Source organism: Dermacentor silvarum, chromosome 1, assembly GCF_013339745.2.
Source record: "Dermacentor silvarum isolate Dsil-2018 chromosome 1, BIME_Dsil_1.4, whole genome shotgun sequence".
Taxonomy (NCBI): domain Eukaryota; kingdom Metazoa; phylum Arthropoda; class Arachnida; order Ixodida; family Ixodidae; genus Dermacentor; species Dermacentor silvarum.
The window spans coordinates 118,500,233-118,526,439 of NC_051154.1; the positions used below are offsets into that span (position 1 = coordinate 118,500,233).

Sequence of the window (26,207 nt, forward strand, 5' to 3'; positions counted from 1 at the left end):
GCGTGACTCGTCGCCTAAATACTGGCGATGCGCTTCCTATTCATCGGCGGCCCATATCGGCTGTCTGTACCTGTGCGTCAAATTATTCATAGTAAAGTTGACAAGATGCTTGCGAAGAGCATTATCGAGCCATCTTGCAGTCCCTGGGCATCATCTGTCGTGTTGGTCAAAAAGAAAGACAGCACATGGCGATTCTGTGTGGATTATTGGCACCTTAACAGAATTATGAAAAAGGACGTGTACCCTCTGCCATGCATTGATGATGCTCTTGACTGCCTGCATGGTGCTTGATATTTCTTCTCCATCGATTTGCGCTCTTGGTACTGGCAGATTGCTGTGGACAATACGGACCGTAAAAAGATGGCATTTGTAACACCTGATAGCCTTTACCAATTCAAGGTCATGCCATTTGGACTTTGTAACGCTCCGGCCACCTTTGAGCGTGTGGTGGACTCTCTGCTCATAGGCTCCAAACGGTCCTCATGTTTATGCTACTTGGACGTCATCGTTTTTTCACCAAGTTTTGAGACTCTTATAGAGTCCTCTTAGCCGTGCTCAACGTTTTTCGTCGGGCCGTACTGCAACTGAACTCGTCCAAATGTCACTTCTGCCGCCGCCAAATCACAGTGCTTGGCCATCTTGTAGACGCTAATGGTGTCCAACTAGACCCTGGAAAAATCTGCGCAGTCAAGAACTTCCCTGTTCCTCTATCTGCAAAGGATGTCCGCAGCTTTCTAGGGCTATGTTCATACTTCTGCCGCTTCATGAAGAACTTTGCGGCCATAGTGAGGCCACTTAGTGAGGCAAGACGTGCCTTTTTCATGAGGCCTGGAAAAGGCTTCTGCGTTCTTGCACCTTATCAGCCTGCTTACAACTCCTCCAATACTTGCCCACGTTGACCCGGCTTCCGCTTACAGAGGTCATTACGGATGCAAGCAGCCATGTAGTAGGTGCAGTAGCAGCCCAATGCCAAACGTGGCCATGACTGTGTCATCGCCTATGCTAGCCGCCTCCTATCAGCCACTCAGCGCATTTATTCTATTACAGAGCATGAGTCTTTGGCCCTCGTTTAGGTCGTTGGAAAATTCAGACCCTACTTATACGGACGGCCCTTCTCTGTAGTTGTACACATCGCTCGTTAGAGCGAGTGTCCAGCGCTTCGCAAGAGGCTATGGACACTACTCCAAGCAAAGTGGTGCAGCCAGCACCTAAAGAGCGGCCAAATTCTTTGGACCGCTCTAGAAAAGACAAAACCAAAATTACAGGGCCGCAAACGGCTCTGTAGGCTAAAACACGTTTCGTTTCGTACACACAGCACCAATTTAACTTCATTATGGACACGAAAATTATGCAGTGGAACGTAAGAGGCCTTCTTAGGAACCTCGACGATATCCAAGAACTTCTTTACCAACACAATCCGAAAGTGCTGTGTGTACAGGAAACGCACTTAAAATCAAAACATACGAACTTTCTCCGACAGTATGTTACGTTTCGTAAAGATCGCGATGATGCTATTGCATCATCAGGAGGCGTTGCCATTGTGATTCACAAAAACATAGCATGTCAACGTTTGCAGCTACAAACGCCCCTTGAAGCAGTGGCAGTTCGACTTGTTCTTCTAAACAAACTGATAACCATTTGCTCGCTTTACATACCCCCACATTACCACTTACACAAACATGAATTTCAGTCCTTTATAGACGAATTGCCAGAACCTTATCTTGTTCTTGGCGATCTCAATGCGCACAGTAGTCTGTGGGGCGACTCTCGTATCGATGCGCGAGGTCGTCTTGTTGAACAATTTCTTTTCTCCTCTGGCGCGTGTCTCCTGAATAAGAAGGAACCTACGTTTTACTGTATCGCAAACAGAACCTTTTCTTCTATTGACCTTAGCATAGCTTCCCCGTCTCTATTTTCTGAACTTAAATGGGAAGTTATCAAAAATCCTTACGGGAGCGATCATTTCCCAATACTACTTACAGCAACCAAAGTAAATGAGTCTTCACCACAAGCCCCTCGATGGAAGGTTGGTACAGCCGATTGGGAGAAATTTAGCACTCTTACTAGTAGCATCTCCTGGGCTGACATCTCTTCGTTAGGAATTGATGCTGCTGTTGAGTATTTCACTACCTTCATAATTGATGCCGCCTCTAAATCCATATCCGAAATAAGTGGTGTGGCATGCAAACGCCGTGTCCCATGGTGGAACGACGAATGTAGGAACGCTCGTAAGAAACAGAACAAAGCGTGGGGGTTGTTACGTGATTCTCCTACTGCGGAGAATCTTATGAATTTTAAGAAGGTAAAGTCCGAAGGCAGGAGAACGCGCCGACAGGCCAGAAGAGAGAGCTGGCAGAAGTTTTTATCAGGTATAAACTCGTATACAGATGAATCCAAAGTCTGGAACAGGGTAAATAAGGTAAGAGGACGACAAACATATTCACTCCCTTTGGTAAGCACACAGGGCGACAGCTTGGAAGACCAAGCGAACCTCCTGGGCGCACATTTTCAACTAGTGTCCAGCTCATCGCACTATTCCGAAACGTTTAAACGGTACAAAGCCAGAATAGAAGGACAGAAGCTGGAACGAAAATGCAAAAAACATGAGCCATATAACGAGCCATTAAGATTAGCTGAGCTACAGGCATCACTAAACTGCTGCAATAATTCTGCTCCAGGAGCTGACCGTGTAATATATGAAATGCTGAAGCACCTTCCCCATGAAACACAGAAAACCCTCCTTTCCCTCTACAACACTGTATGGTCTTCCGGTGAGATCCCGTCTGCCTGGAAAGAGGCCATAGTGATCCCTATCCTGAAACAGGGCAAGGATCCATCGTCTGTTTCGAGTTACCGGCCTATAGCACTAACTAGCTGTCTCTGCAAAGTCTTCGAAAAAATGATAAACCGTCGCCTACTACATTTCCTAGAATCAAACAAACTACTTGACCCATACCAGTGCGGTTTTCGCGAGGGTCGATCCACCACTGACCATTTGATACGTATTGAGGCGCAGATACGCGAAGCTTTTGTTCACAAACAGTTCTTTCTGTCAGTATTCCTAGACATGGAAAAGGCCTACGACACCACATGGCGGTTTGGGATACTGAGAGACCTCTCCCACTTTGGTATACGTGGTAATATGCTAAATGTGATTGAAAGTTATCTGCTGAATCGCACATTCCGTGTTCGAGTTGGCAATGCTTTATCACGACCTTTTGTGCAGGAAACCGGAGTGCCGCAGGGTGGGGTGCTCAGTTGCACTCTCTTTATTATAAAAATGAATTCCTTGCGTCTATGCATCCCACGCAACATGTTCTATTCAACGTACGTCGATGATGTACAGATTGGATTTAAATCGTGCAACCTTGCCATCTGTGAGCGGCAGGTTCAGCTTGGTCTGAACAAGGTGGCTAAATGGGCAGACGAGAATGGGTTCTGCCTAAATCCACAAAAGAGCACTTGCGTCCTTTTTTTCTCGAAAGAGAGGACTGTACCCCGACCCCGACATTCACCTGCAAGGACAGAGTCTACCTGTAAAAACGGAACATAAATTCTTAGGCATAATTCTTGACACAAAGCTGACATTCATACCACACCTAAAATATCTAAAAAACAAGTGCATGAAAACAATGAATATTTTAAAAGTGTTGTCACACACTACATGGGGTAGCGACAAAAAATGTCTCTTAAACGTGTATAAAAGCCTCATACGAACACGCCTAGACTACGGGGCCATAATTTATCAGTCAGCCACCCCAACCGCGTTGAAGATGCTGGACCCCATCCACCATCTAGGTATTCGCTTGTCTACAGGTGCCTTTAGGACAAGCCCTGTAGAAAGCCTTTACGTGGAATCCAATGAGTGGTCCCTCCACTTGCAGAGGACCTACACAGCTTTCATATATTTCCTTAGAGTGAACGCAAACAGTGAACATCCTTCATATTCCACCGTAAATGATTTGTCCAGCTCCCACCTCTTTCATAACCGCCCTGCAGTAAGAGAGCCCTTCTCGTTGCGTGTGAGAAGTCTGACTGAGGAAATGGATGTCCCACTTTTTGAGCATCGTCTAATGACACCCACTATACAGGTCGCACCGTGGCAGTGGCAGATTGTAGAGTGTGATTTGTCCTTTTTACATGTTACGAAGCACGCCCCCGCTGCACACATTCGAATGCACTTCCTTGAACTGCAGCATAAATACTCCTGTCCGGAATTTTACACCGATGCATCAAAGTCTCATGCTGGCGTCTCTTATGCAGCGGTTGGCCCATCATTTTCAGATGCCGACGCCCTGCACCCACAAACGAGCATTTTTACAGCAGAGGCTTATGCAATACTGTCGGCTCTTAAACATATCAAGGACTCGGAAATACCCAAAGCAATCATCTACACAGACTCGCTGAGCGTAGTAAAAGCTTTAAAATCTCTTAAAAGGCACAAAAATCCCATAATAGTATCGCTTTATTCATTCATATGTAGTATTTATGCATCTGGGCAGCATGTTGTGGTGTGCTGGGTGCCAGGACACCGAGACATCGAGGGAAATGTACTGGCAGACCAGCTTGCCACATCCGTCGAGGCAAAAGCTGGCAACACATCTATGCCCGTCCCTGTTCATGATATAGGGATGGTAATATCGATGAACGATTAATCGATTAATCGACTAAAAGTACGCCGCAAAACGATTAATCGTCATCGATGTCTACCTTTAATTTAATCGGTTTAATCGATTAAAGAAGTTCGCTTAATCGTTTTCCAGACAGTGACTAAAGTGTCGTGAAAATTTTGAAATCATACTATAGAAAGCAACGACAGCGCGGCTGCGAAGACCGAGAGTGACTGTCGACTGTTTTCCCGAGTCATGTCGAGCTGGCCAAGCGCTTCCCCGCTTTACGCACACGTCAAACAGGCTGTCTGGGGCTGGGCAGAGGCCTCCCCCGTGGAGGAAGAAATAAACTAGGAGAGAGCATTACGCGAGGGAGCAAGTCTTGGCAAGCGAACTCACCGTCAAGCCATTTCCTTTGCTTTTTACCTCGCTGTATAGGGTCAGCACGTGACCCTGGGAGACAACGTATTGACCGATAATGTTTGCTTCGTAGTAGTTTCAAATCGGTGCGCACCCGTTCAGCTGCGCTGCTGCCCTGCCCCCGGCAGCATTAATCCTACCGCGCGCTCTGATGTGGCGATCACGTGTTGCGCCATTACTACTTGATGTCAGTCGTGCTGCGACGTTCTCTTCTAATTTCTCCTTCTTCCATGCCCACCCTCCTCAGTAAGTGCCATTTTTAACATACAGGGTGTTCATTTTTAAGTTTTACCGACTTTTTAGGAATCACCCGTGGCAGGTAGCATAATTCTTATGGTTGAGCTGGGTTATTCGATAAGGCGGACATTAGCACAAGAAATCGAAACATAGGCAACTAATTAACAAAATTTCACTAATTAACTTCTTAGTTGATTAGTGAAATTAGTGAAAACATATTCAACTAATTAACAAAATTTCACTAATCAACTTCTTAGTTAATTACTTTACGACACATATAGCAATTTACGGATTGTAGCCGGTGAGCTTGTCAGGCGCATGCCCTTGGAATTAATTTCCAAAATGACACCAGTTTGGAGATATGCGCCATCAAACTCGCCGTAAAAAATACACTGTTCTTCCACTTACTTTTTTACCAAAATGCATTGAAGCACAAAAGTAACTGGAACGCCCATGTATTTCGTCCCACACTTTCAGAAATATCTCGAAACTGGTGTCATCCTGGAAATTCATTTCAAGTAGATGCGTCTTGCAAACTCGCCGGCTACAATTCGTAAATTGCTATATCTGTCCTAAAGTAATTAACTAAGAAGTTCATTAGTAATTTTTTGTTAATTGGTTGAATACGTCTTTCAATTTCTCGTGCTACTAAAGTCCGCCTCTTCGAATAACCCAGCTCAACGATAAGAATTATGCTACCTGCCACAGGTGAATTTTTAAAATTCCGTAAAACTTAAATATTGTCACGTGTGATGGTGAAGAAAACAGTCGCAAAACTGTAAATGACGAAACGGATTTTTTATTGGGCGAACCTGTGCCCCCAAAAGCAAGTTGCACTCTAAGCACAACGATATAGCGGCGAATACAGTCGGCGATCGTCGAAATCTGATCAGCGGCGAAACGCGTCGGCTTTTATACATGAGCATCGAAGGTTCCAGAGTAATGCCTGGTGCCCGCTTGTCTTCCAGAAAGTACTAGACAATTCGCGTCGCTCATACAATCAAATTAGATAAGCGTCCGTGACCTTAGACAACGGATAGAAGCATCGATAACGTTCGAGAAACTTCCGACAGATGCAGGCGCTTCCTGCTCCGAGCGATAACGTTTATTTATTTATTTATTTATTTATTTATTTATTTATTTATTTATTTATTTATTTATTTATTTATTTTATTTACAAAATACTGCAGTCCCAAGCTAGGGCCCATGCAGAAGGGGTATCAAAAGGTTTACACAAGCAAAAAACATCAAACAATTCATTACAGATCATGGAGAGGTAGGTAAGTGGGTAGGTAGGTAGGTAGGTAGGTAGGTAGGTAGGTCGGTAGGTAGGCAGGTAGGTAGGTAGTAAACTTTATTGACGTCCTGAAGTAGTCACCCATCGTTTTCATGGAGGGAGGACCGCAGGAGCGGCCCGCGGAAGAAATATATACATAAACGAAAAAATAGTATATACATAAACGTTACTCACCAATGAGCACCTTATGGCCGTGAAAACAATTATAAGCATTCCAACTTTAGGGAAAACAGTCCTAGGGTTCACGACAAGAAAGCAAGAAAGAAAAAGAAGAAAAAACAAGAAGAAAACAAAAAAGTGCTTCACATTATGACGTTATTGCTTCAAATAAGTCCTGTTCTGTAGCATACATAGCGGCAAAGCGTTCCAGTCTGTAATCGTTTGCGGAAAAAATGAAAACTTGAATGGTGTTAGTACGTGTTCTAAATTTTGTTATCGATTCAGCATGACAATTTCGAGTCAGTCATGACATCAGAGGTTGGATGTACGGAGCAGGGTCTAATGCGGGATGGTTGCTTTTTAAGTGAAAAAGAAACTTTAATCTCAGAATTTGTTCTAACTTTAATCTAACATTTGTTAGCCGGTGAAAGGGGGTCACCAATGAAAGATAAACAAGTACACGTGTCAATATGAACACCCTGTATATTGCTTATTCCTTCACTAGTCACTAGTGGCAATTATAGTTGATCTCTAACAAATTAAACATTATTCTTTATCGAAGTTTATAGGCTTGTATTTATTACGCTGGCTCTACCTTTCAAGCGGTAAAATAGGTACTTACGTGAGTAGATAACTGCGTTTCAGCCTTTTTAATGCGCCCGAAAAAAAAGTTGATTAATCGATTAATCGATGAAAAACGCCGCCTCGAAAACGATTAATCGATTATACGCTAAACCGACGAACGATTAATCGTTAATCGATTAAAATATTTAATCGACCATCCCTATCATGATATGAAGCCATATCTACGCAAGAGACTTCGAGTCCATTGGCAGCGTTTGTGGGACGGCCAGACTCATAACAAGCTCCATTTAATTAAGCCCCATTTAGGAAACTGGCCATCGACCACGAAATCTAGAAGAAATGATGTCCTATTCTGTAGGCTCAGAATAGGACACACTCACAGCACGCATAATTACCTGCTGTCTGGAGGCGAACCCCCAACCTGTACTAGATGCGGGGAAGCACTTACTGTACTTCACATCCTAGTACAGTGTCCATTAATAGAACCTGAAAGAAAGAAACACTTTGTTCAAGCCTATAGAGAGAACATACCCCTTCACCCAGCGATGTTTTTAGCTAATGACCCGGTATTTCAGCACGACTCAGTTTTAGCCTTTTTAAACGACATCGACATTTTGCAAGTTCTTCGCCCGAGAGATTCGTAGCAGGGTCCTCTTTCAGAGGACGCTGCTGCGACAGCATTTTGAAATGCACTCTCCTCCAGGCTCTTGCTTCTAAGGGTCTCTGTGAGGCAGTAGTGCCTTGTATCGCTCACAGATTTTTTATAACATATTCATTGCGCCCTATCACATCATTGTCATGATCTTATTAATTTTGTATTTTACGCACCTTTAGTGCGCAGAATTTTAGGCTCCTTTACAGCCACCCTACACCTACCCACTGTCATTCATCATACCATTGCTCATTCAGTAAGTACACCACGTCTTGGCGCTCTTTGGCCATAGCTGGCCCTTGCGCCAGAAAACAACATATATCATCATCTTCTCTGTAGTTGCCGACCACCATGGGCTGTGCTGGCTGTCCTCTCTCAAAGATCCTTCCGGTCGGCTTGGTCGCTGGGCCTTGCACCTACAAGAATTTTCATATTTGGTTTTCTACAAATCCAGCCACCTGCACCTGGATGCAGATTGCTTGTCCAGGTATTCAGTCGAGAACTGTGAGAACGCTGATGAGGACACCAACAACTCTGTTTTTTCCATGTCAGACCTGATCCACATTGGTGAAAAACAAGACCATGATCCCTTATTGCGCGAAATCATTATTCGCCTAGAATCATCACAGAATTATACATCCATCCGCAAATTTGTGATTCAGGAAGCTGCCTTATACCATCACAATTTTCAACCTGATGGACCTGACCTCCTTATTGTCGTGCCTAGACATTTACGACTGAGTGTCCTTACAGAACTTCATGATGCGCCCATAGCTAGACACCTTGGTGTATCTCACAGCTACGAGAATGTCGGGTGCTGTTTATTTTGGCCAGGCCTTGCACGCTACGTGCCGTTATGTGGCTACTTGTGAATCAGGCCAACGTTGCAAAACGCCCCGCTACTACCTGCTGGTCACCTTCAGCCAATTGACATACCCACGGAACCATTCTTGCATGTTGGACTAGATCATTGCCCTTTTCCCACATCCACCTTGGGAAACAAATGGACAGCAGCGGCTACTGATTATGCTACGCGCTATGCAATTACCCGAGCTCTGCCGGCCAGTTGCGCAACTGATGTTGTGGACTTCTTGTTACGTGACGTTATATTGCTTCACAGCACCCTGAGACAATTTCTCACTGACCGTGGCTGTTACTTTCTCTCAAGTTATTTTTGACATACTGCGTTCCTGTTCGACTCAACACAAACTGACCACTCCTTACCATCTCCAGACCAATGGCCTCACGGAACACTTAAACTGCATTCTCACAGACATGCTTGCTATGTATGTTTCGTCAGACTACCGTGATTGGGACCTTGCTCTTACCTACGTAACTTTGGCATATAATTCCTCTCGTGATACAGCTAGACTTTCGCCTTTCTACCTATTGTATTGACGAGAGCCAACCTAACCTCTTGACACTATGCACCCACCATCTGCCACCTTCACTAGCGAGTATGCATGTGATGCCATCGCGCAGGCTGAACATGCCCGTCAGCTTGACTGCGCTTAGGTTATGGCGTCGCAAACCAACCAGAGACGTCGCTATGATGCTTCGCGGTCTTTCTCTCCTGGTGCATTTGTGCTTCTCTGGTCCCCTTCCCGGCATGTGGGCTTCACCAGAAAGCTTCTTTCCTGGTACAAGGGACCATCGAAAGTACTTCACATCGGTAGTAGGAAGCGAAGCCAGCCACACTTTCGCGTCCACTCCACCCCTGCGACTGATAGCATGCTGATAGTGTTGCCCACAATGGGACATGGCTATTGTGAAAAGTGTCGGCAGCGGGGAGCGAATGCTTCGCCAGCCTTTTGCTTCAACACGTCTCTGAAACTCGAGGTTAGGCAGCCTCCAGTACTAAATGCACAGGAAGATGCACATAATGCCACGCCATCTCTGCATCATTGCACACGCAGCAGATTACCTCTAAAACAGGTTGCATGGACTCCGTATGTGCTCAGCCGCGGTATAAATGAAGACTCGCTCCAACATGGCCTCCCCCCCGCCGCTCCCTCCATGCTATCGCGAGCTCGTCCCCCCCCCCCCCCTTCTTTCTCCTTGCTCATGCAGGAAGATGGCACTCATCAAGCCACCATTTTTCTCGGTTCACCCTCACATCCTTTGACTCACACCCAAAGCATACAGCATGTGGGGTATGATGGGATCTTATCGCACTTGGACTTTATATGGAACATGACTGCTTCGCTTCGGCGTTCGCTCTTGGTTGCGTCTGATCTGAGAGGTGCATTTGCAAGCAGCCATTTGTAGTTCAACCATTTGTCCATCTGCATCCGTGGAAGTTTCCATTCATTGTCACGGTATTCCTCTGCAGGCAACAGTGACATTTTGTTATGTTGAAATTGTGTATAAAACACTTTGCTATATTGAGGTGCTAATTCATGGTGTTCTATGGACAAGAAGTTATAAAAAAAGTTAAATACTTCGTTGTATTGAAGTTCATTATATCGAGGTTTAACTGTATTTGTACTTTCCATGTCTGCCGATTCGCGGCGAAATCAGTACAAGTCCATGACCTCTAAGATTGCTCGATCTCATTGGCCATATGTCATCGCGCCCAGCTCTCAACTTTGCTGATAGGTGGCGCTGCAATCTCAAATTTATCTTTTAGGCATTAATGTGTTCGAAATGAGAAGCAATCTCGAAAACTCTGCAAAGTTATCCATAATATTCTATCGTTGAAACGACCTGAGTCTAAGTGAAAGCTCTTCACACAGTCATGCCCTACGAAGTTATTTCTACAAAAACAACGCCAAATTCAGTTCGAAGTGGGCGGCCGAGCTACCACCATGTCTTACGTAAACTACATAAACAGCACAGTGACGGCAACATTAAGCCTGAGAAATAGCGTGTGTGCACTAAATGCTACAGGTCGTTCAGCATTCTGCTCAGGCGTTACTCGAACCTGCTATTTCGCTAAGCCCGCTATTACGCTAAACATGCTAAACTAAATCTGTCTATTGACTAAGCATTGGCATAGTTTCATAATTTGTATCCTGGCATGCTGCGACTTGTCCCATTATGTGTTTCCCCTGTGTGGCCTCATTCATACGACGTACGCCACTTTCAATATGCGGTGCCTGCTGCTCCACGCAGCACTTGCTGCTTATGTGTTACGTATGAAGCCTTTTCACTTTTTTTTTTATTGTGCAACCTTCTGTGCGGTGGAACATTCATGTCTGCGGTGCCTGCTGCTGCGCGCAGCACTCGCTGCTTATATGTTACGTACGAAGACTTTTCACTCTTTTCTCTATTGTGCAGCCTTCTGTGCGGTGCGACATTCATGTCTGTAACCTTTGAAGTGTGCACTATCGGTGAATGATATACTATAGCTGCTCCAGCTCTATGATTATCTGCTAGCGATGACGAATGAGGTAGCCAAAGGAAGGGGTATGGAGAAAAAAATATCCGCTGCAGTGGCTCAGTGGTTGTCATTCTGCTGCAGAGCACGAAGCCGTGGGTGTGATTCCTGGCCACAATGGCTGCATACCAATGGGGGTGGAATGCAAAACTGCACATATGGCAAATCAGTTCAGCAGAATCCCGCAAGGTGGGGGAAGGGTCTTGAAAGGGAAAATTGTCATCTACCCAAATGCAGCAGGAAGCTGCGAAGGAAACCCATACAGGTTTCCTAGAAAAAAGCTTCGCAGTTCAAAATTCATCCTGGTCCGGGATTCGAACCAGGGACCAACGGCTTTCTGGGGTGGTCACTCTACCATTGTGGCACATAAACATCCAGAATTTAATTTTGAATTAAGGGGAAAGGGAGCGCAGGTTCAAAGCATTTCAGTTGCCTGATTTACCGTGCTGTGTTGCCCACAAGGCCTCATTTGTAGACCCAGCTGCCTCGGCATGTGCAGGCATCTTGTCTCTCGGGAACAGAGCACTGCCAATGGCCCTGTTAATATTTGAGCTATAGAGGCATCGGTTGAGTCTGTCTCTTGTAGTCCTTGATCACAGCTGCATTGTGTTTAGCTCATGCCACTGCGTGTGGCAAAAAGTAGCAAAATAGGTGTTGGCCAATGGGAGCCATTTGGGATATTGTGTATACTTGGCCCTTTTTTTTTTTTTTTTTTTTTTTGCTGTTCTTCATCATCTGTGGTTACAGTCACTTGAAAAGTGGTTGTTGTCATTTCTCGTTGCTGCGCTTTCTTTTTCCACTGGTGTAGCACCTTCATCATTTCACGAAGTCTGTCATCAGGCCAAATCCCTGTGGTAACAGGTGTTCATTGTGCAGCTTGCTCATTCTCATTGCTGCCTTGCATTTTTAGCAAGTCTGATGTGTTCTTGCTTTGTTCATAGAAAACTTCCTCATTGCAACATCAGTTTTCATTCTATGCTGGATCCAGTAAAGAACAGGCATCCTTGAACTTAATCAAGTGATATGAAATACCTTTGCCTCGTCAAGTGCTCTTCCTTCGTGACCAGGCATCCAGTGTACCGAGAAGTTTTGTTTGTAGTTGCTGCACCCTTTTTTTTTTTTTTTTATTGTCACGGTGGAAGTCCCGCTTTACTTCTTTCATTCTCTGAAAGCAGCCTGTGAACCTGTGTATAGAGGGTGTCCAAACTATCGTGCACCAAGTTTAAAAAAGAATGACTGCCTTTTATGCAAATGAAACTTGTGTCTTGTTATCAGCAACCTTAAGAAGCGTCTCATATTTTTTGTGGTCTCTCTAATCAATAAGTTTGCAATGATTAACAAACTTTTTCATTGTTATTTTTACTGCAGATATGTCAAGACTAAGTGTCCTCGAAATCAATTTCCATTGTTCGTGGCACACTATCTTAAAGTGGCTTTGGCAGACTATATGCTCGCATGCAGCAACAACAGCACTCGGAGTACCCAAAACTGCCCAGAGTACCAGTACACTAGAGGCAAGGCATTTACATTCTCGCTCATTTCCTTTGAGGGCACGCGGGCACGTTGATAGCCACAATATTTTGCAGGCTTTTTTTTACATGTGCGTAAAAGAGCCACGCAAATGACAACACTCTGCGAACAACTGAAATTGGTTTTTTCGAATGCACCCTAACACCTTGTGGTAATAAATTTGTCATAAATTTTAATATAAAAGTTTACAGACCGTATATTTAGAAACACAAAATATATGAGGTGCTTCTTCAGCTTGTTGCTAACAACTTAGAATTGCCTTACCTGCATAGAACTTTTTATTGGTACATGACAGCCAGGGACACCCTGTATACTGGTTGCTGCTCTTGCCGTGGGATAGTTTGGTTTACTTATCTAATGGGCTTGACAATAGTCTCCAGTTTGCCTTCTGCTGGCTTCCTCAAATTCTGTTGCAACAGTGGTTCGCAGCATGCTGTCTGTTCTCAAGTCACAGATGGCTGCAACTATTCTTGTTGGTCTCCATAATTGCTCGATGTAAATATGCATAATATTTTAGACCTTCATGACTTCGGCTGCGTGCCGCGTGGTTACGTGCATATAACTTGCATCATTCTGTTAGTTAGTGTGTTGGTTAGATATGGAAGTGTCTTCCCAAGGTGGCAGGTCTTTATAATCAGTCCCATCTTCAGTGCAAGTGCGGTGGCATGTCTGGTGCAGTCAGGCTCATCCCCATCTTGGGCATGGCCAATGGGTTCAGTATAGTCATTACATATTATAATGTGTTTGCCATAGTCATTACATGTCGTTAGGTCTTGGTAATGAAAAGTTGGGTGGAATGGCCTTACTCTGCTTCCAGTAGCAAATTGCAAATGGCGGGGATGTCCGGCATAACAGTACGTTCTTCTGTGCTGTGTTTCAGCAAACCTGTTGTCGTGTAGACGTCTCTGTGTAATGCTTGAAGCTTTTGCCAGTTTCATCCTTGTAAGTGATAACAGTGGGCTTCTTCGGTTATGCAGTCTTGAATTGTCCACAAACCGTCCGCGGCTTCTGCTTCCACTAGCCCTGACATGTCCTGACAAAAGGGCATGTCACAGTCACTTGATCCAGCTGCTGGGGACTGTCCGAGGTTTCACTCGAAAGCACCGTGACTGGTAGTCACTCTTCTGGCTGCCGTCGTATGCTCGTAGATAGTTCCACTACTCAGCGAATTCATTAGTGTGATGTTCGAGATGGCAGAGTCTCGAAGGCCACGTCGCTAACACAACAATAAAGCTTGCACAGTGGAATCGCAGCCCGAGCGCATAGACCATGTCCGCAAAGCGCAGTTTACGTTGCGCTCTTGCTCTTCATGCCACTTACCCGCTGTACTTAAGCTAGCTCATTGCCTGCGAAATTTAAGCGGAATTCCTACATGAATGTAAACAAATCTCGGTCGTACCACGTCACTTTCATGCCGAAGGTGCCCACCGATATCCTCAAAACTTGTGAGACCCTCTCCGAAAGACGCGACATGCATATCGGACGAAGCGCATGTACACTGTCTACTAATCGTGCATGTCAAAAAGCGAACACTCGAACTTATGACAGAAGGAGTCAACGTGTGTGAGCAGCAATCGGTGAAGCTCTGATTGTATATTACTCCAGCTACCGGCAAGAAACAGCCACATGAAATATGATATGCTTCCTCGCACACCATTTTCACTCACTTGAAAGGTGAAATCCACCTGTTTAGTACACATATAGCAATGAGCATGACAGATTATGCGAAATGCAGGAAGAACAGCAAGCATGTGCTCCTGATCGGCGCACATTTTTGCGAATACTCATGAAAAGCTCATGCGAAGCTCATGAAAAGCTCGCATGATGGTACACAAAGCACCGATGTAACACACGCGATAGCTGAGTGCATAATATTTGCCATCTGAAATGCGAAAAGTACGCAGAATTATATGGCATCTTTCAAAACATGGTGGCAAATGCCGCACGCATCTCTTTCAGACAGCTGTTGTCTGTTAGCTGCTTGTTCGAGCAAAAATCTGCTGACAGCTCCAAAATCCGCGGACAGTCCGCAACTTCTGGTATGTGAAAAATGAATAATTCTGGCAGCTCTCGAACTTGTGGGTGAGCTTCTGAAGCTGTCTGAGAAAATTGAATGTGGGACAGCAGTCCCAAGCAGTCCGGGACTGTCATACTGTGCATACTGTGCATGCTACAGAAGCAGAGCCATGACTACTTATTTTGGTATGATTGTGCCGGCACCTCTGTTGCAGTAGGTGATTCCATCTCACAAAGTGTAGCATCTTATGCCATGTTTTTTTTTTTCTTTATTGTAGGTCTATAAGCCATGCAGTCACTTTTCTGGTGTTGTCGTGGAGAATGGATAATATACATATGTATCTGTTCATTTGTTGGTTCTAATGTCAGTCTCCCAAATCTTAGCAGGACTGATGCATTGTCCTTTGGTGTGCCATGCATGACTTTGTATTGTGTTCTTTCTGGAAATGGCTTCATGTCATTGGTCCCCAGAAAGGTGTCTGTAGCATCCAGTCCCTTCTGTATTATCTTGCACTTTTTAGTAAATGCACCTTCATTGGTTCTGTGGGTGACACGGTTGCACAGGGTTAAGTGCAGCTCGCTCAACCATTCACCATGATGAGCTGCAAAGACAGGATAAAAACTTGTCTTACTCTTACTCCATTGCAACAGAGTAGAGAGGCTAGTTGGTATAGATTCATTGTAAAGGAGTGCAAACAAGCAGACACTGATAACCTAGACATCACAAGCGCTTAAGGTAAGCACTTGTGATGTCTAGGTGTTCTGTGTCTATTTGTTTAAGCTCCATTACAATTAACTTTACTCCATTGCTATGTGACAGGTTAGTGTTGCTGACTGGTATCTGAATGGTAAAAGAATGGTTGGCTAGAAATACTCAAATAAAATTGATGATTCTTGTGCAGAGGTATCCTTCTAATGAGCCTTGTATAACTTCTAATGAGCCTCATGGGGAGCAGAATTGAACATCTTTTTGTTTTAAGTACACTGTGATGAGAGTGGTTGGCTTCTGGCTTCAGTGGTACTTATGAAGTTGAAAGTGGTTTCTCAGGGACATGCTATGTTGTGCTTTCATTCCTAAACTGAGACCAATCTGACACTTCTGTTCAATCTGAAGGTTTTATGAAGTTGGTTCGCCTAAATTTGAAGTTCTCTAGATGTTTCTGCTCCAGGTACACTTTGACCACTGATTGACTCTAGGGCGGCCTCTAGTTCATATTTTGTGAAAAGTACGTCTTCAGGCGATGTGATGTCGAACAATTGTAGATTTTAGAGCACTCACTCTATTGGCACATTTAGTGTACGCGCGAGAGTTATGGCCACCTCGAGCTCTAGTTGCCATTGTGTCTGATTTATATGTGAAATGTATTGGTTGGTGCACTCGCTTGACATGTCCAAACATAGCTTTGTATGTCATAAAAGACCTAGATGATCTGAGCAAAAACATTGCATTTTGCATTCATCATTCAGTAAAGTTTAGCAGTGTGTATATTTTTTTAAATAAACAAATAAATTTTCCCTCAGCAGTCAGTGTTGCTTAGTATAAGCCTATATTTTGACCTGATTGCACAGTGCACCGATTGATGGACTCTGTTTACATTTTATTTATAAAGTCTTTTAGTAATGTTTTAATTTGTTGCTTAATTGAACATTGTTATGCATGGATATACAAACCTCAATATAGGAAAATGGCAGGTTTGGTCACTTTGTCACTAATTCGGATGGTGAAACAAATTTGCTTACTTCCTCTTTATAAAAATGTTGAACGTTTGATATATAAAATAAGTGAAGCACCAGTACAAGCATCATTTGTCTAGATGCTAGGCATTAAAAAGTTATTTTTTGTACTGTAGAGGATATTGCATTGATTTTGCTTTGGGTTTGTGGACTTTCACTTAGGTGGGTCATGGCCCGGAGCCACTGGGTGATCCTGAGGCACACCTTCTGGACATTCATGGTTATCCGAAGTGAGCACACCACAATGACTCGCGCATGGAGACACCTCAGTAAAAACAAATATGGCGTTAGTGTTTACATTACTCGTGACAAAAAATGGACCTTCCTGATGACCTAGCTTAACCTTACTTAACAACCTAACATAATACGATCAAGGTTAAGCCTCATACTTTTGCAATGTTATACCTTTAATGTGATGTAATGCTAAAGCTTGCAGTGCTCTTTAACTTCTGAAACTACCCACGTGTGCACTCTTTACCTTGTTTAAGAGGAACAGGTGAGTGTATGCAGTCATGAGTGCATCTTAGTAGCACCACAGTGAGCCACTGACTTGTGTGTTTCATTAATACAAAAGGTCACAGACCAATGTCAAAAAAAAAAAAAATCATGTTTCAGGATCTGTATAGATCCCTTGTTCACAAGCTGACCAATGTTAGTTCACTAGTATTGGTCTACTTGTTGTATTAATGATGATTTTACATTCCCAGACTGTTACATCAAATTTTTGATGAAACAGTCTGGAAGTACATATGTATGTGTGTCTGACAAAGTTATCTTTCTTATGCATATTGTTATGCAAGCAATTGTGCATTATCAACTGTGCCATGTGTTGTCTGGTAAACTCATTTTGCCTATGCTGCACCTTCCATATTCAAGATTTTGGCTAGAAAATCTTTGTTTGAGGTAGAAAATTAATGGAGGAGCAGGACCAGCAGCTCGTCTGCTAAGTTTCTATGCACAAAGTGGTTACCATGCCATCACTTGCAGGCCAGTTGAGAGGCAGTGTTGTAAAGGCATACAGTGTGCAGTATTTAGGGTGAACGGACAAGCTATCATGTTTTACTAAGAATGGCAGCATCTACAAGCGTACACTGTGTTAGTTTCAACGCCCAATCAGTTACTGCAGCGACCTCCATGTGTCGTGCAGCGGCGAGTGACGTGTAACACTCAAAAGGCAAACTTTTCTTCAATGAGTAAAAGCACCACCATTACTGCATAGCGTGTAATAAGATCTACCTAGAGCTGTCTCCAATCAGCTACTTGCTGTGGCCTCTTAGTTTGACGGCTTCTGCTGTGTTGTTGAATATGTTCAGTGCTGGCACGTGTTCTTACTGTGCCATTTGAAGAGTGCCACTGAGTGCCTAACGCTGATCTCTCCTGTTTTCTCTGTAGAGGCTAGATCCACTAGATCCACTGACCATGGCCGGTATTTTGTAGCGATGCCTTATGCCTTATTCTATACTAGTTGTATCATCCACCGCTCACGGCCGGCTGATCCCGGCACATGTGAAGCAGCCAACACTGAGCTTAAAAATGTTAAGCATTTAAAATATGTATAGTATTCTTTTTGTTTTTTGTTTTCTCTCTGGGCTGAAAACCAGGCTAGAAAGCAACAGTAACAAAACCGCAACTGTATTCATATGGTGTCACTGGTATGACACCGTATGAACACAGTATGCTTGACAATGTGAGCTTAACGGAGGGTTGCCTTTTCAAACCCAAAGATATTGTTTGGATACGAAGTGTCGTGTATTCACAAGTTCACTCTAACCAAGGTAAAAATGTATGCTTAAAGCTGCACGCACATTTATCAATTGCACAGTATATGTGTCCCTCTTGCATTTGTGCTGTTGATTATATCTGTGGATGTGGCTTTTCTTATCTGTGTTATGCTTTGTGCATAGTGCGCAGATATGTATTTGTTACTTCACAATGCTTTCTTAGAATTTGTATTTATGTATGTCATAGGCAAAAGTTATAAAAATGGTTTCTAATCACCATACAAGGCACTTTATTATCTTGTGATCCTGTTTGTGGCAGCTTAATTTTCAATGATTATTGTTGCCTTAAGCAATAATACAGCTGGTCATACATGTTCCGCTCTTCATGTGCAAGTGACTTATGTATCAAGACGCAATCCTCAGATTTCCTGGTGCAAATGTGCCACTTCGTGACCTCACTGTGTAACATGTTTAACTTTATTGCAGTCTAAATTTTCTTTATGTTAATCATGATATTGCAAAACTGCATTGTGCCACAGTACTGTTACTTACTTTTGGAAAATCGGTTCCTACCCGCCGCTGTGGCTTAGTGGCTATGATGTTGCGCTGCTAAGCATGAGGTCGCGGGATCAAATCCCAGCTGTGGTGGCCCATTTCAGTGGGGGCGAAATGCAAAAATGCCCTGTCCCGTGCATTGGGTACACATTAAAGTGGTCAAAAATATCTGGAGTCCCCCATTACGGCGTGCCTCGTAATCAAATCGTGGTTTTGGCACATAAAACCCCAGAATTCATACAAATCAGTTTTTATTTATGCTGCTTTTTCTGTGGAGCATGCAGTATTGAACAAGCTATATTACGTTTATACCAGGTTATCTATTTTAATGAAAACAGATTTTAAAACAAATGAGGTTTAACTGATGCAAGGCTGCTTTCTTCACTGCACATACCTTCAGCGCAGCAGACACTAGGTGGGAAAGTAGCCGTCGCTGTCCGTTTGCTTGTTAAAGGGCCCCTTATTAGGCGACACAGCAAATTTCGGTTATATTCTGAAGTTCTTACTAGGGAGTATTCTACCGCAAGAATTTTTCAATTGGCTTGTTAATAGCAGACATAGAAATACCGTATTTTCGCGCGTATAACCCACCCTTGCATATAACTCGCACCCCTAACTTTGAACTCCACGAAAAAGAAAAAAAATAACCTCGCGTATAACCCGCACGCGTATACAAAACAAAAATGAGGACTAGGAAGTTACAACTACATGCAGTCATCATTTCGTTTTCAAAGCAAATTTATTTCAAAACGACTGCCACAACGTTGTCAGTGCTGTCGTCCGATTCACTGCTGCCATCCGAGGCTTCATCGCTGCTCTCAAAGACGTAATCGTCTTCGGAACCATCTCGCAGCAGCTCTGTTGCCAATTTCTTCAGCAGCGGCTACGATCTTCAGTTTCTGTTTCACTGTAAAAGACTGCCGCCGAGACACACTCGTGATGCCTAAACAAGGCTGGCCAACTGTGCAAACTGGGCTTTCAAGAAACAGCACCTGACTCATGCGAAAAGCATCCAACCAGACTATGGATGTGGATCTGGCTATAATCTGTGTTCACCTCTTATTCGCTTAACACATGTCGATGTCGATAGGTATGCGGACAACGCGGACTCTGCACGGTAGGCCGTGCGTTGCCGTGAAGCCGACTCCCACCCCCTTCCTTAGCGAATCTTCGCAGATAACCCGCACCCCCACTTTTTAAGCAATTTTTTCCAATTTTTGGTGCGGGTTATATGCGAGAAAATACGGTAGGTCATAGGCCATGGCTTCTTTTCTCTCTCTCTCTCTCTCTCTCTCTCTCTCTCGTGTTTTTGCTGAGTGAGGTTCTTGTGCGTGAGCTGTTGCGTTTGTCTCATTTCGCACAGCGGACTATTTTGTGTTCTGTGCATGAGAGCACCTGACTAGTGGTATAATTCAGTGCTAGACAAACACTGAGGTAGACACAAGCAGATCACAGAGTATGGTCGCATAGTGTCACATAGTATCGTTGTCTACGAGCGTAACTGCACAACGTGAGAACAAGCAGAGGAAATGAAAGTACATCTCTCTTGCTACAGTACGAACTTAAACAAAAACACGCAGACATTGGATTTGTATGTTTTATTAATTCTCTAAACTTTAATTCGTCTATTGAACTAACAGATTAAATAAATAACTGATGTTGCCTAGAATAATTCCCAGTCATGTGTCACTGAGAGTGACGTCACATCACGGCGATGTACGTAGCGCACTTGCGATATCTACATCACTCTCTGGCTGGGAGCACGGTGCCCGCGAGAAGGGCAAACGGCGTTTGGTTTGAAATTTCTGCTCTTTCTGCGGTGCGTAGCGATATAATACTTAGCAGACACAATCGTTAGCATGCATTGTCAGCGCAAAATGGCCACACCTGGTGAGGGACCCTTTAACTAAAATTCGTTTTCTTGGTTACTAGATTTAAGGCCCACGTTACAATAGCAGTATTGTAGTGGGGCACCGCAGAAGCTTGGAGCAATATACGCAACTTAAAAAAACTCCATTCGTTGTTAAGATATTCAACAAAAAGTCATTTTTTCGCTTCATTATCAAAACAAAGTGCACAAACAGTGCTCGAAGCACTACCCATGTTATTCTTAATGCTGTCGTGATGTAGAGCAGCTCGCTGCGATCAGGGGCGGTATCAGGAGACTCAGGATCAGGAGACTGGCTGGCACCTTCCTGCACGTAAAGCAGCAGCCAATCAGCGACAGCCAAAATGGACAGTCCACTAATTGGACTCTTACGGAATACCGCCCCTGCTGAAGCATCCAATCCATCGTCGTGCGTTTGTACTGCAAGGTACGGCAGGTCGCAAAGACATGATCTTTGTGAAGTAAGAGGAAGGTGTGCTCAGGTGACCGACACATTGATGTAAAGAAACCAAACGAGGCGGGAAGCATCACATGGGCCGTGCTTCTGGTGCCCTTCATGCGCCCACTTATGGTATCGGAGCCGGGAAAAGTGAATTTTCACATATGAATAGTATCTTAACAACAAATGGCACTTTTAAAGTCCCATAAATTGCTATTGCCTCCTGCAGCATCCTCCTCCTTTACTACCATTGCTGCAATGCGAGTGTTAAAACCCATCATTAAAGAGGTAATTTAAAATAATTAGTTGATTAGTGAATGGGCTGCGATGGCTGCTTGACCGTCAATTGGTTCGCTATGCTGAAAGAATATTGAAGAAAGCATCATCACATCAATTAGATCTTATTTTTGAAAATCTGTTTTCATTAATATAGATCACCCTGTATATATTTGATAAAATTTAAAGCTGCCTGATGGGAACATATCGTTTGCCACAAACCATGCATAAATTGCCTTTCTGGTGGGATGCTCTTGTGTAGCGATGGTCAGTATAAACTGTTTTCACACCTGCTCACATTCCCTGCTTGTTTGTAGCAGTGCCTTGTAAGTTGGATCATCTGCCAACATCTCGGGGCTTCTTTCACTTGCAAGACACAAAAGAATGACGATGTACTAATTTTTAACTTTTTTTACCTTGTTTGGTGATGGGAAACTTGATAGTTTTATTTCAGCCAATACAAAGGTGTCTTAACAAATTTACCATTGTAGCGAATGCATTTTTTTATGCAATAAAAGCCATGTTTTTGCCTTGGTCTTATTTGTGTAATTAGTTCAACGTTCACTACTTAAAATTTTTACATTTAAAAATATTACTACAGATAGTCTTTTTTTGATATTATACTGAAGTTGTTTATGCCTTCCTTGAGGGCATAGATTAAGGCACCGCACGGTCATAAGAGCATGCCGCCGCTGGTGCTGTTGCGAACAGCACCTCCAATGGCAAGTTTCCCCACCTAGAATGCCACACTATTAGATTACGTAGCTACTTGCAACATTTCCGGGAATTTACTGACAGTTCTTGGCACCTTACAAACTGCAAGCAGCGTAGGTAACCTACGAAATGGCTAGCCTAGATAAGGGGCCATTTTTGTATGACAAGTGGCATGTTTACAATATTTGCAACCCCTAGGAGTAAGGCAATGCTATCATTTTTATTATGGGTGTGCAAACGTTTGAATACGAACTGAATAGTCTTTGCTACTTGATACGTTTGAGATCGATTCACGAATTCACTGTGCAAAGTAGTTGAATATTTGTTTCTGTCCAAATATAAGGATAAATCATCATCATCAGCCTATATTTGTCCACTGCAAGACGAAGGCCTCTCCCTACGATCTTCAATTTCCCCTGTCTTGCGCTAGTTGATTCCAACTTGCGCCTGCAAATTTCCTAACGTCATCACCCCACCTAGTTTTCTGCCATCCTCGACTGCACTTCCCTTCTCTTGGTACCCATTCTGTAACTTGTCCACTGGTTATCCATCCTACGCATTACATGGCCTGCCCAGCTCCACTTTTTCCGCTTAATGTCAACTAGAATATCGGCTATCCCCGTTTGTTCTCTGATCCACACCGCTCTCTTCCCGTCTCTTATCGTTAGGCCTAACATTTTTTGTTTCATCGCTCTTTGTGCAGTCCTTAATTTGTTTTCGAGCATCTTTGTTATCTTCCAAGTTTCTGCCCCATATGTTTGCACCGGTAGAATGCAATGATTGTACACTTTTCTTTTCAGCGACACTGGTTAGCTTGGTTAGCTCCCAGTCAGGATTTGGCAATGCGTGCCGCTTGCACTCCCACCCAATTTTATTCTTCTGTGAATTTCCTTCTCATGATCAGGGTCCCCTGTGAGTAATTGACCTAGATAAACGTACCCCTTTACAGACTGTACAGGCTGACTGGCGATGCATAATTCTTGTTCCCTTGCCAGGCTATTGAACATTATCTTTGTATTCTGCATATTAATCTTCAACATCACTCTTACACCTTCTCACTAAGGTTCTCGATCATTTGTTGTAATTCGTCCCCAGTGTTGCTGAATAGGACAATGTCATCTGCAAACCGAAGGTTGCCATTGATCCTCACTCCTAAGCCTTCCCAGTCTGAGAGCTTGAATACTTCTTCTAAGCATGCAGTGAATATCATTGGAGAGAGTGTCTCCTTGCCTGACCCCTTTCTTCATAGGTAACTTTCTACTTTTCTTGTGGAGAACCAATGTAGCTGTGGAATCTTTGTAGATATTTCCAAAAATGTTCACGTATGCTTCCTGTACTCCTTGATTACACAATGCCTCGATCTATGACTGCTGGTATCTCTACTGAATCAAATGCCTTTTCATAATCTACAAAAGCCATATAGCGAGAATAAATATATAAGGATAAATATAAAGGATAAGAGAGAAGTGGTACTGTTCTAAATGATTTTGCTGCGAGAGTGCCATGGTTGCTACTGGGAGGCACCAGTTCATAAAGTGAATGCATGGAATAGCCAAATTCTGCTCAATAATTTTCAATCATTCAATGAGGATTGCTCACCTATAAGACAAGCTACAGTTTTGTTTTCTTGATTCAGGCAAAGCAACTTATTACATCAACAACCTCCCCAAGTTCCTCACCTAACCGGAAGCCCAGTTCTGCCCAGTTTTGAATGGCATTACATGTATCAAAAAATAGGGAGCTTTTGAAATGAATACCCAAGTTGGCTTTGTGTACTCAAAATCCAAGATTTGTGACCCGTTTGAGTTATATTGTACTCTCTGCATTTTTTTGTACACCTGATAGGTTGTGTCCCCTATTTCTAAATCTCCCTAATGTAAATAAGGCGCCTTCTTTTTTTTTTAACCAAACTGACTCCATGCAACCTCTATATATCACTTTGTTTAGAAATGAGAAAATATTTGATTTGATATTAAAAGGCCCTTTTTCTTGAATATTTATATTCTGTTAGGTCTTTTCGGCATTCAAGCTCTATTATATATCAAATACAAGCTCAGCTCGCTACTTTGAGCTGAACACAAGTTTTCATTAACCAGTTATGTCTACTATGCCAGATACTAAGTGAAAATTGCGATAGCAAATAGTAGAGAGCTATACGGAGTAAGGATAGTAGTTTTATCAGCTGTAAAAACTTAGACATGCAGCAGCACCAGCAACGCGCAGAACTGTTGTTGACGGTGTCGGCATTTTGCCCGCGTTCGCACCGAACGCGCGTGGCGTTGGTGACTGTTGCCAGTGCCCCTGAGGGCGGCTCAGATGTTTTCGACGAGATCAGAACGGGACACTCGTCGAGCAGCATCAGAAGTCTTTACCACCTTCTGGCCTCGCAACGTTTTTATATAAATGCGCATTTGGTGCCGCAGCTAAACGTCGCCTCCCCTCCCTCCCTCCTGTCCCCCCACAGCTTTTCGCGCGACGGAAGAAGTCGCGTTTGCTCTCCGCCGTCCATTCACTCCCCGTGAAAGCGCGCATCCCTCGCGCACTTTCACTCACACATACAGCATACGGCGCGCGGCGACAATTTCATCGCCGTTGGACTCCATACAGAACCTCACAGTGACGGCAGAAATCCACTTGGAGTGTCCATATAATTGCTATCACAATAAAAACGCCTACAGCTATGTAGCACACTGAATGTAACAGCAGCTAGGTGTTGCTGCAGGAAACAGCTGTGGGAAGCACCCCAGTGGCTGTGCACCCCTTCAGTATAGCATGCCATTTTTTATAGTGATGGCTGTTCATTGCTGCAGAATTTTTTTAAAGCTAAAGTTATGTGTAAGTTTTTCTATCTGCTTCATATTTTTTTTTTATAATGTAGATTTATAATAAAGCATTTCGTTCTCGCATTGACTATTGTGTAATACCAAAATAACTGTAGCTCCCATTATACAGCGTGTCCCAACTATCATGTGCCAAGATTTAAATATATCCAAATGCCATGTAGCTGGACGGAACCAAGGTAATGTTTGTCATCGCTTGGAGATAATCGGGTTATATTTTGCATTCCACCTAATTGCATTACTCTTAATTAATCTTCTCAAATATTATAATTTTATGAAAAGTGTTAATGAGAACACTGTAGAGAAAAGTCGTGATACAGCTTTCTATTGCTCGAAATGTGTTACATGTTTTTCTGAGCGTGAACGAAGCCTGTGAATACACTCAAAATTTCCGCGCGACTGGCCACTCAAGGCACTTTGCATGTATTCAACATGCAAGCAAGGAAGCCAACGTTGCGCTGGGCGCCGCCATGCTGGAGGAAGTGGCCTGCAGCGAGAGCCAATAGGTGTGCAGCTCTGCGCCCCCTTCTGCGTGAGATATGTTTTCCGTATACGCGCCCCGGCGTCCGCCGTATTACCCGCTAGCAGACCGGAGGCCATATCCACAGGAGACTGATCCTAGTTTTCATTGGTCGGTTGAAAGTATCCTCGATATGCCATTTTCCAGGGAATTCTCCGCTTCAAGGAACAGGGAAAATAAAGCCGCCATTGGCAATGCCGCCCTAGGGTACGCTGTACCTAGAGCTTCGCATGCTGTCGCCCACGTTCACCGCCGTCACTCTTGCCTTGCGCACCGAGTTGGACAGCAGTGAAAGCGCTACGTCTAGGACCGCTTTGTCTACTTCGCGCATCGTGATGCATTGCTGCAAGTTTTGTGACAAGACAAGTTACATGCACGATGGGTAACGATGGTGGCACGACGTGTCGCCACAATCACTCTATCGCTTTTTGCATGCTGTAGTGTACGCCACGGAGCAATAAGAATTGTTATTGTTCCGCAACAATCCTGTAGCACATAGCCACAACTGAAAACGATTGCTTCTAAAAATACCATAATGCCACAAATGTCGTAAACTGAGTTGCTATGGGATAAATAATGCTTTGTGTTCCATAATGTTTGTGTTGTCAGTTTGTCCGAGCGGTTTAAGGCGCTGC

At 43.7% G+C, this 26,207-nt stretch overlaps 1 protein-coding gene across 2 annotated transcripts in view; it reads left to right on the plus strand.

Annotated features, from left to right (window-relative positions):
• The window catches only part of LOC119435887 (diphosphomevalonate decarboxylase-like), a 104,276-nt gene extending 82,243 nt beyond the window's left edge, over nt 1-22,033 (plus strand). Inside the window, exons 12-13 of one of the 2 annotated variants that reach the window (XR_007468474.1) lie at nt 12,708-12,836; nt 16,782-16,867. Coding sequence is in view for 1 of the 2 variants with exons in the window: in XM_037702589.2 (XP_037558517.1) it covers nt 16,782-16,853 (72 nt within the window). In the remaining variant the exon portion in view is untranslated. Of the gene's footprint in view, nt 1-12,707; nt 12,837-16,781 lie in introns of both variants that reach the window. The other variant, XM_037702589.2, reaches the window with a different exon arrangement.
• Nucleotides 22,034-26,207: the final 4,174 nt, after the last annotated feature.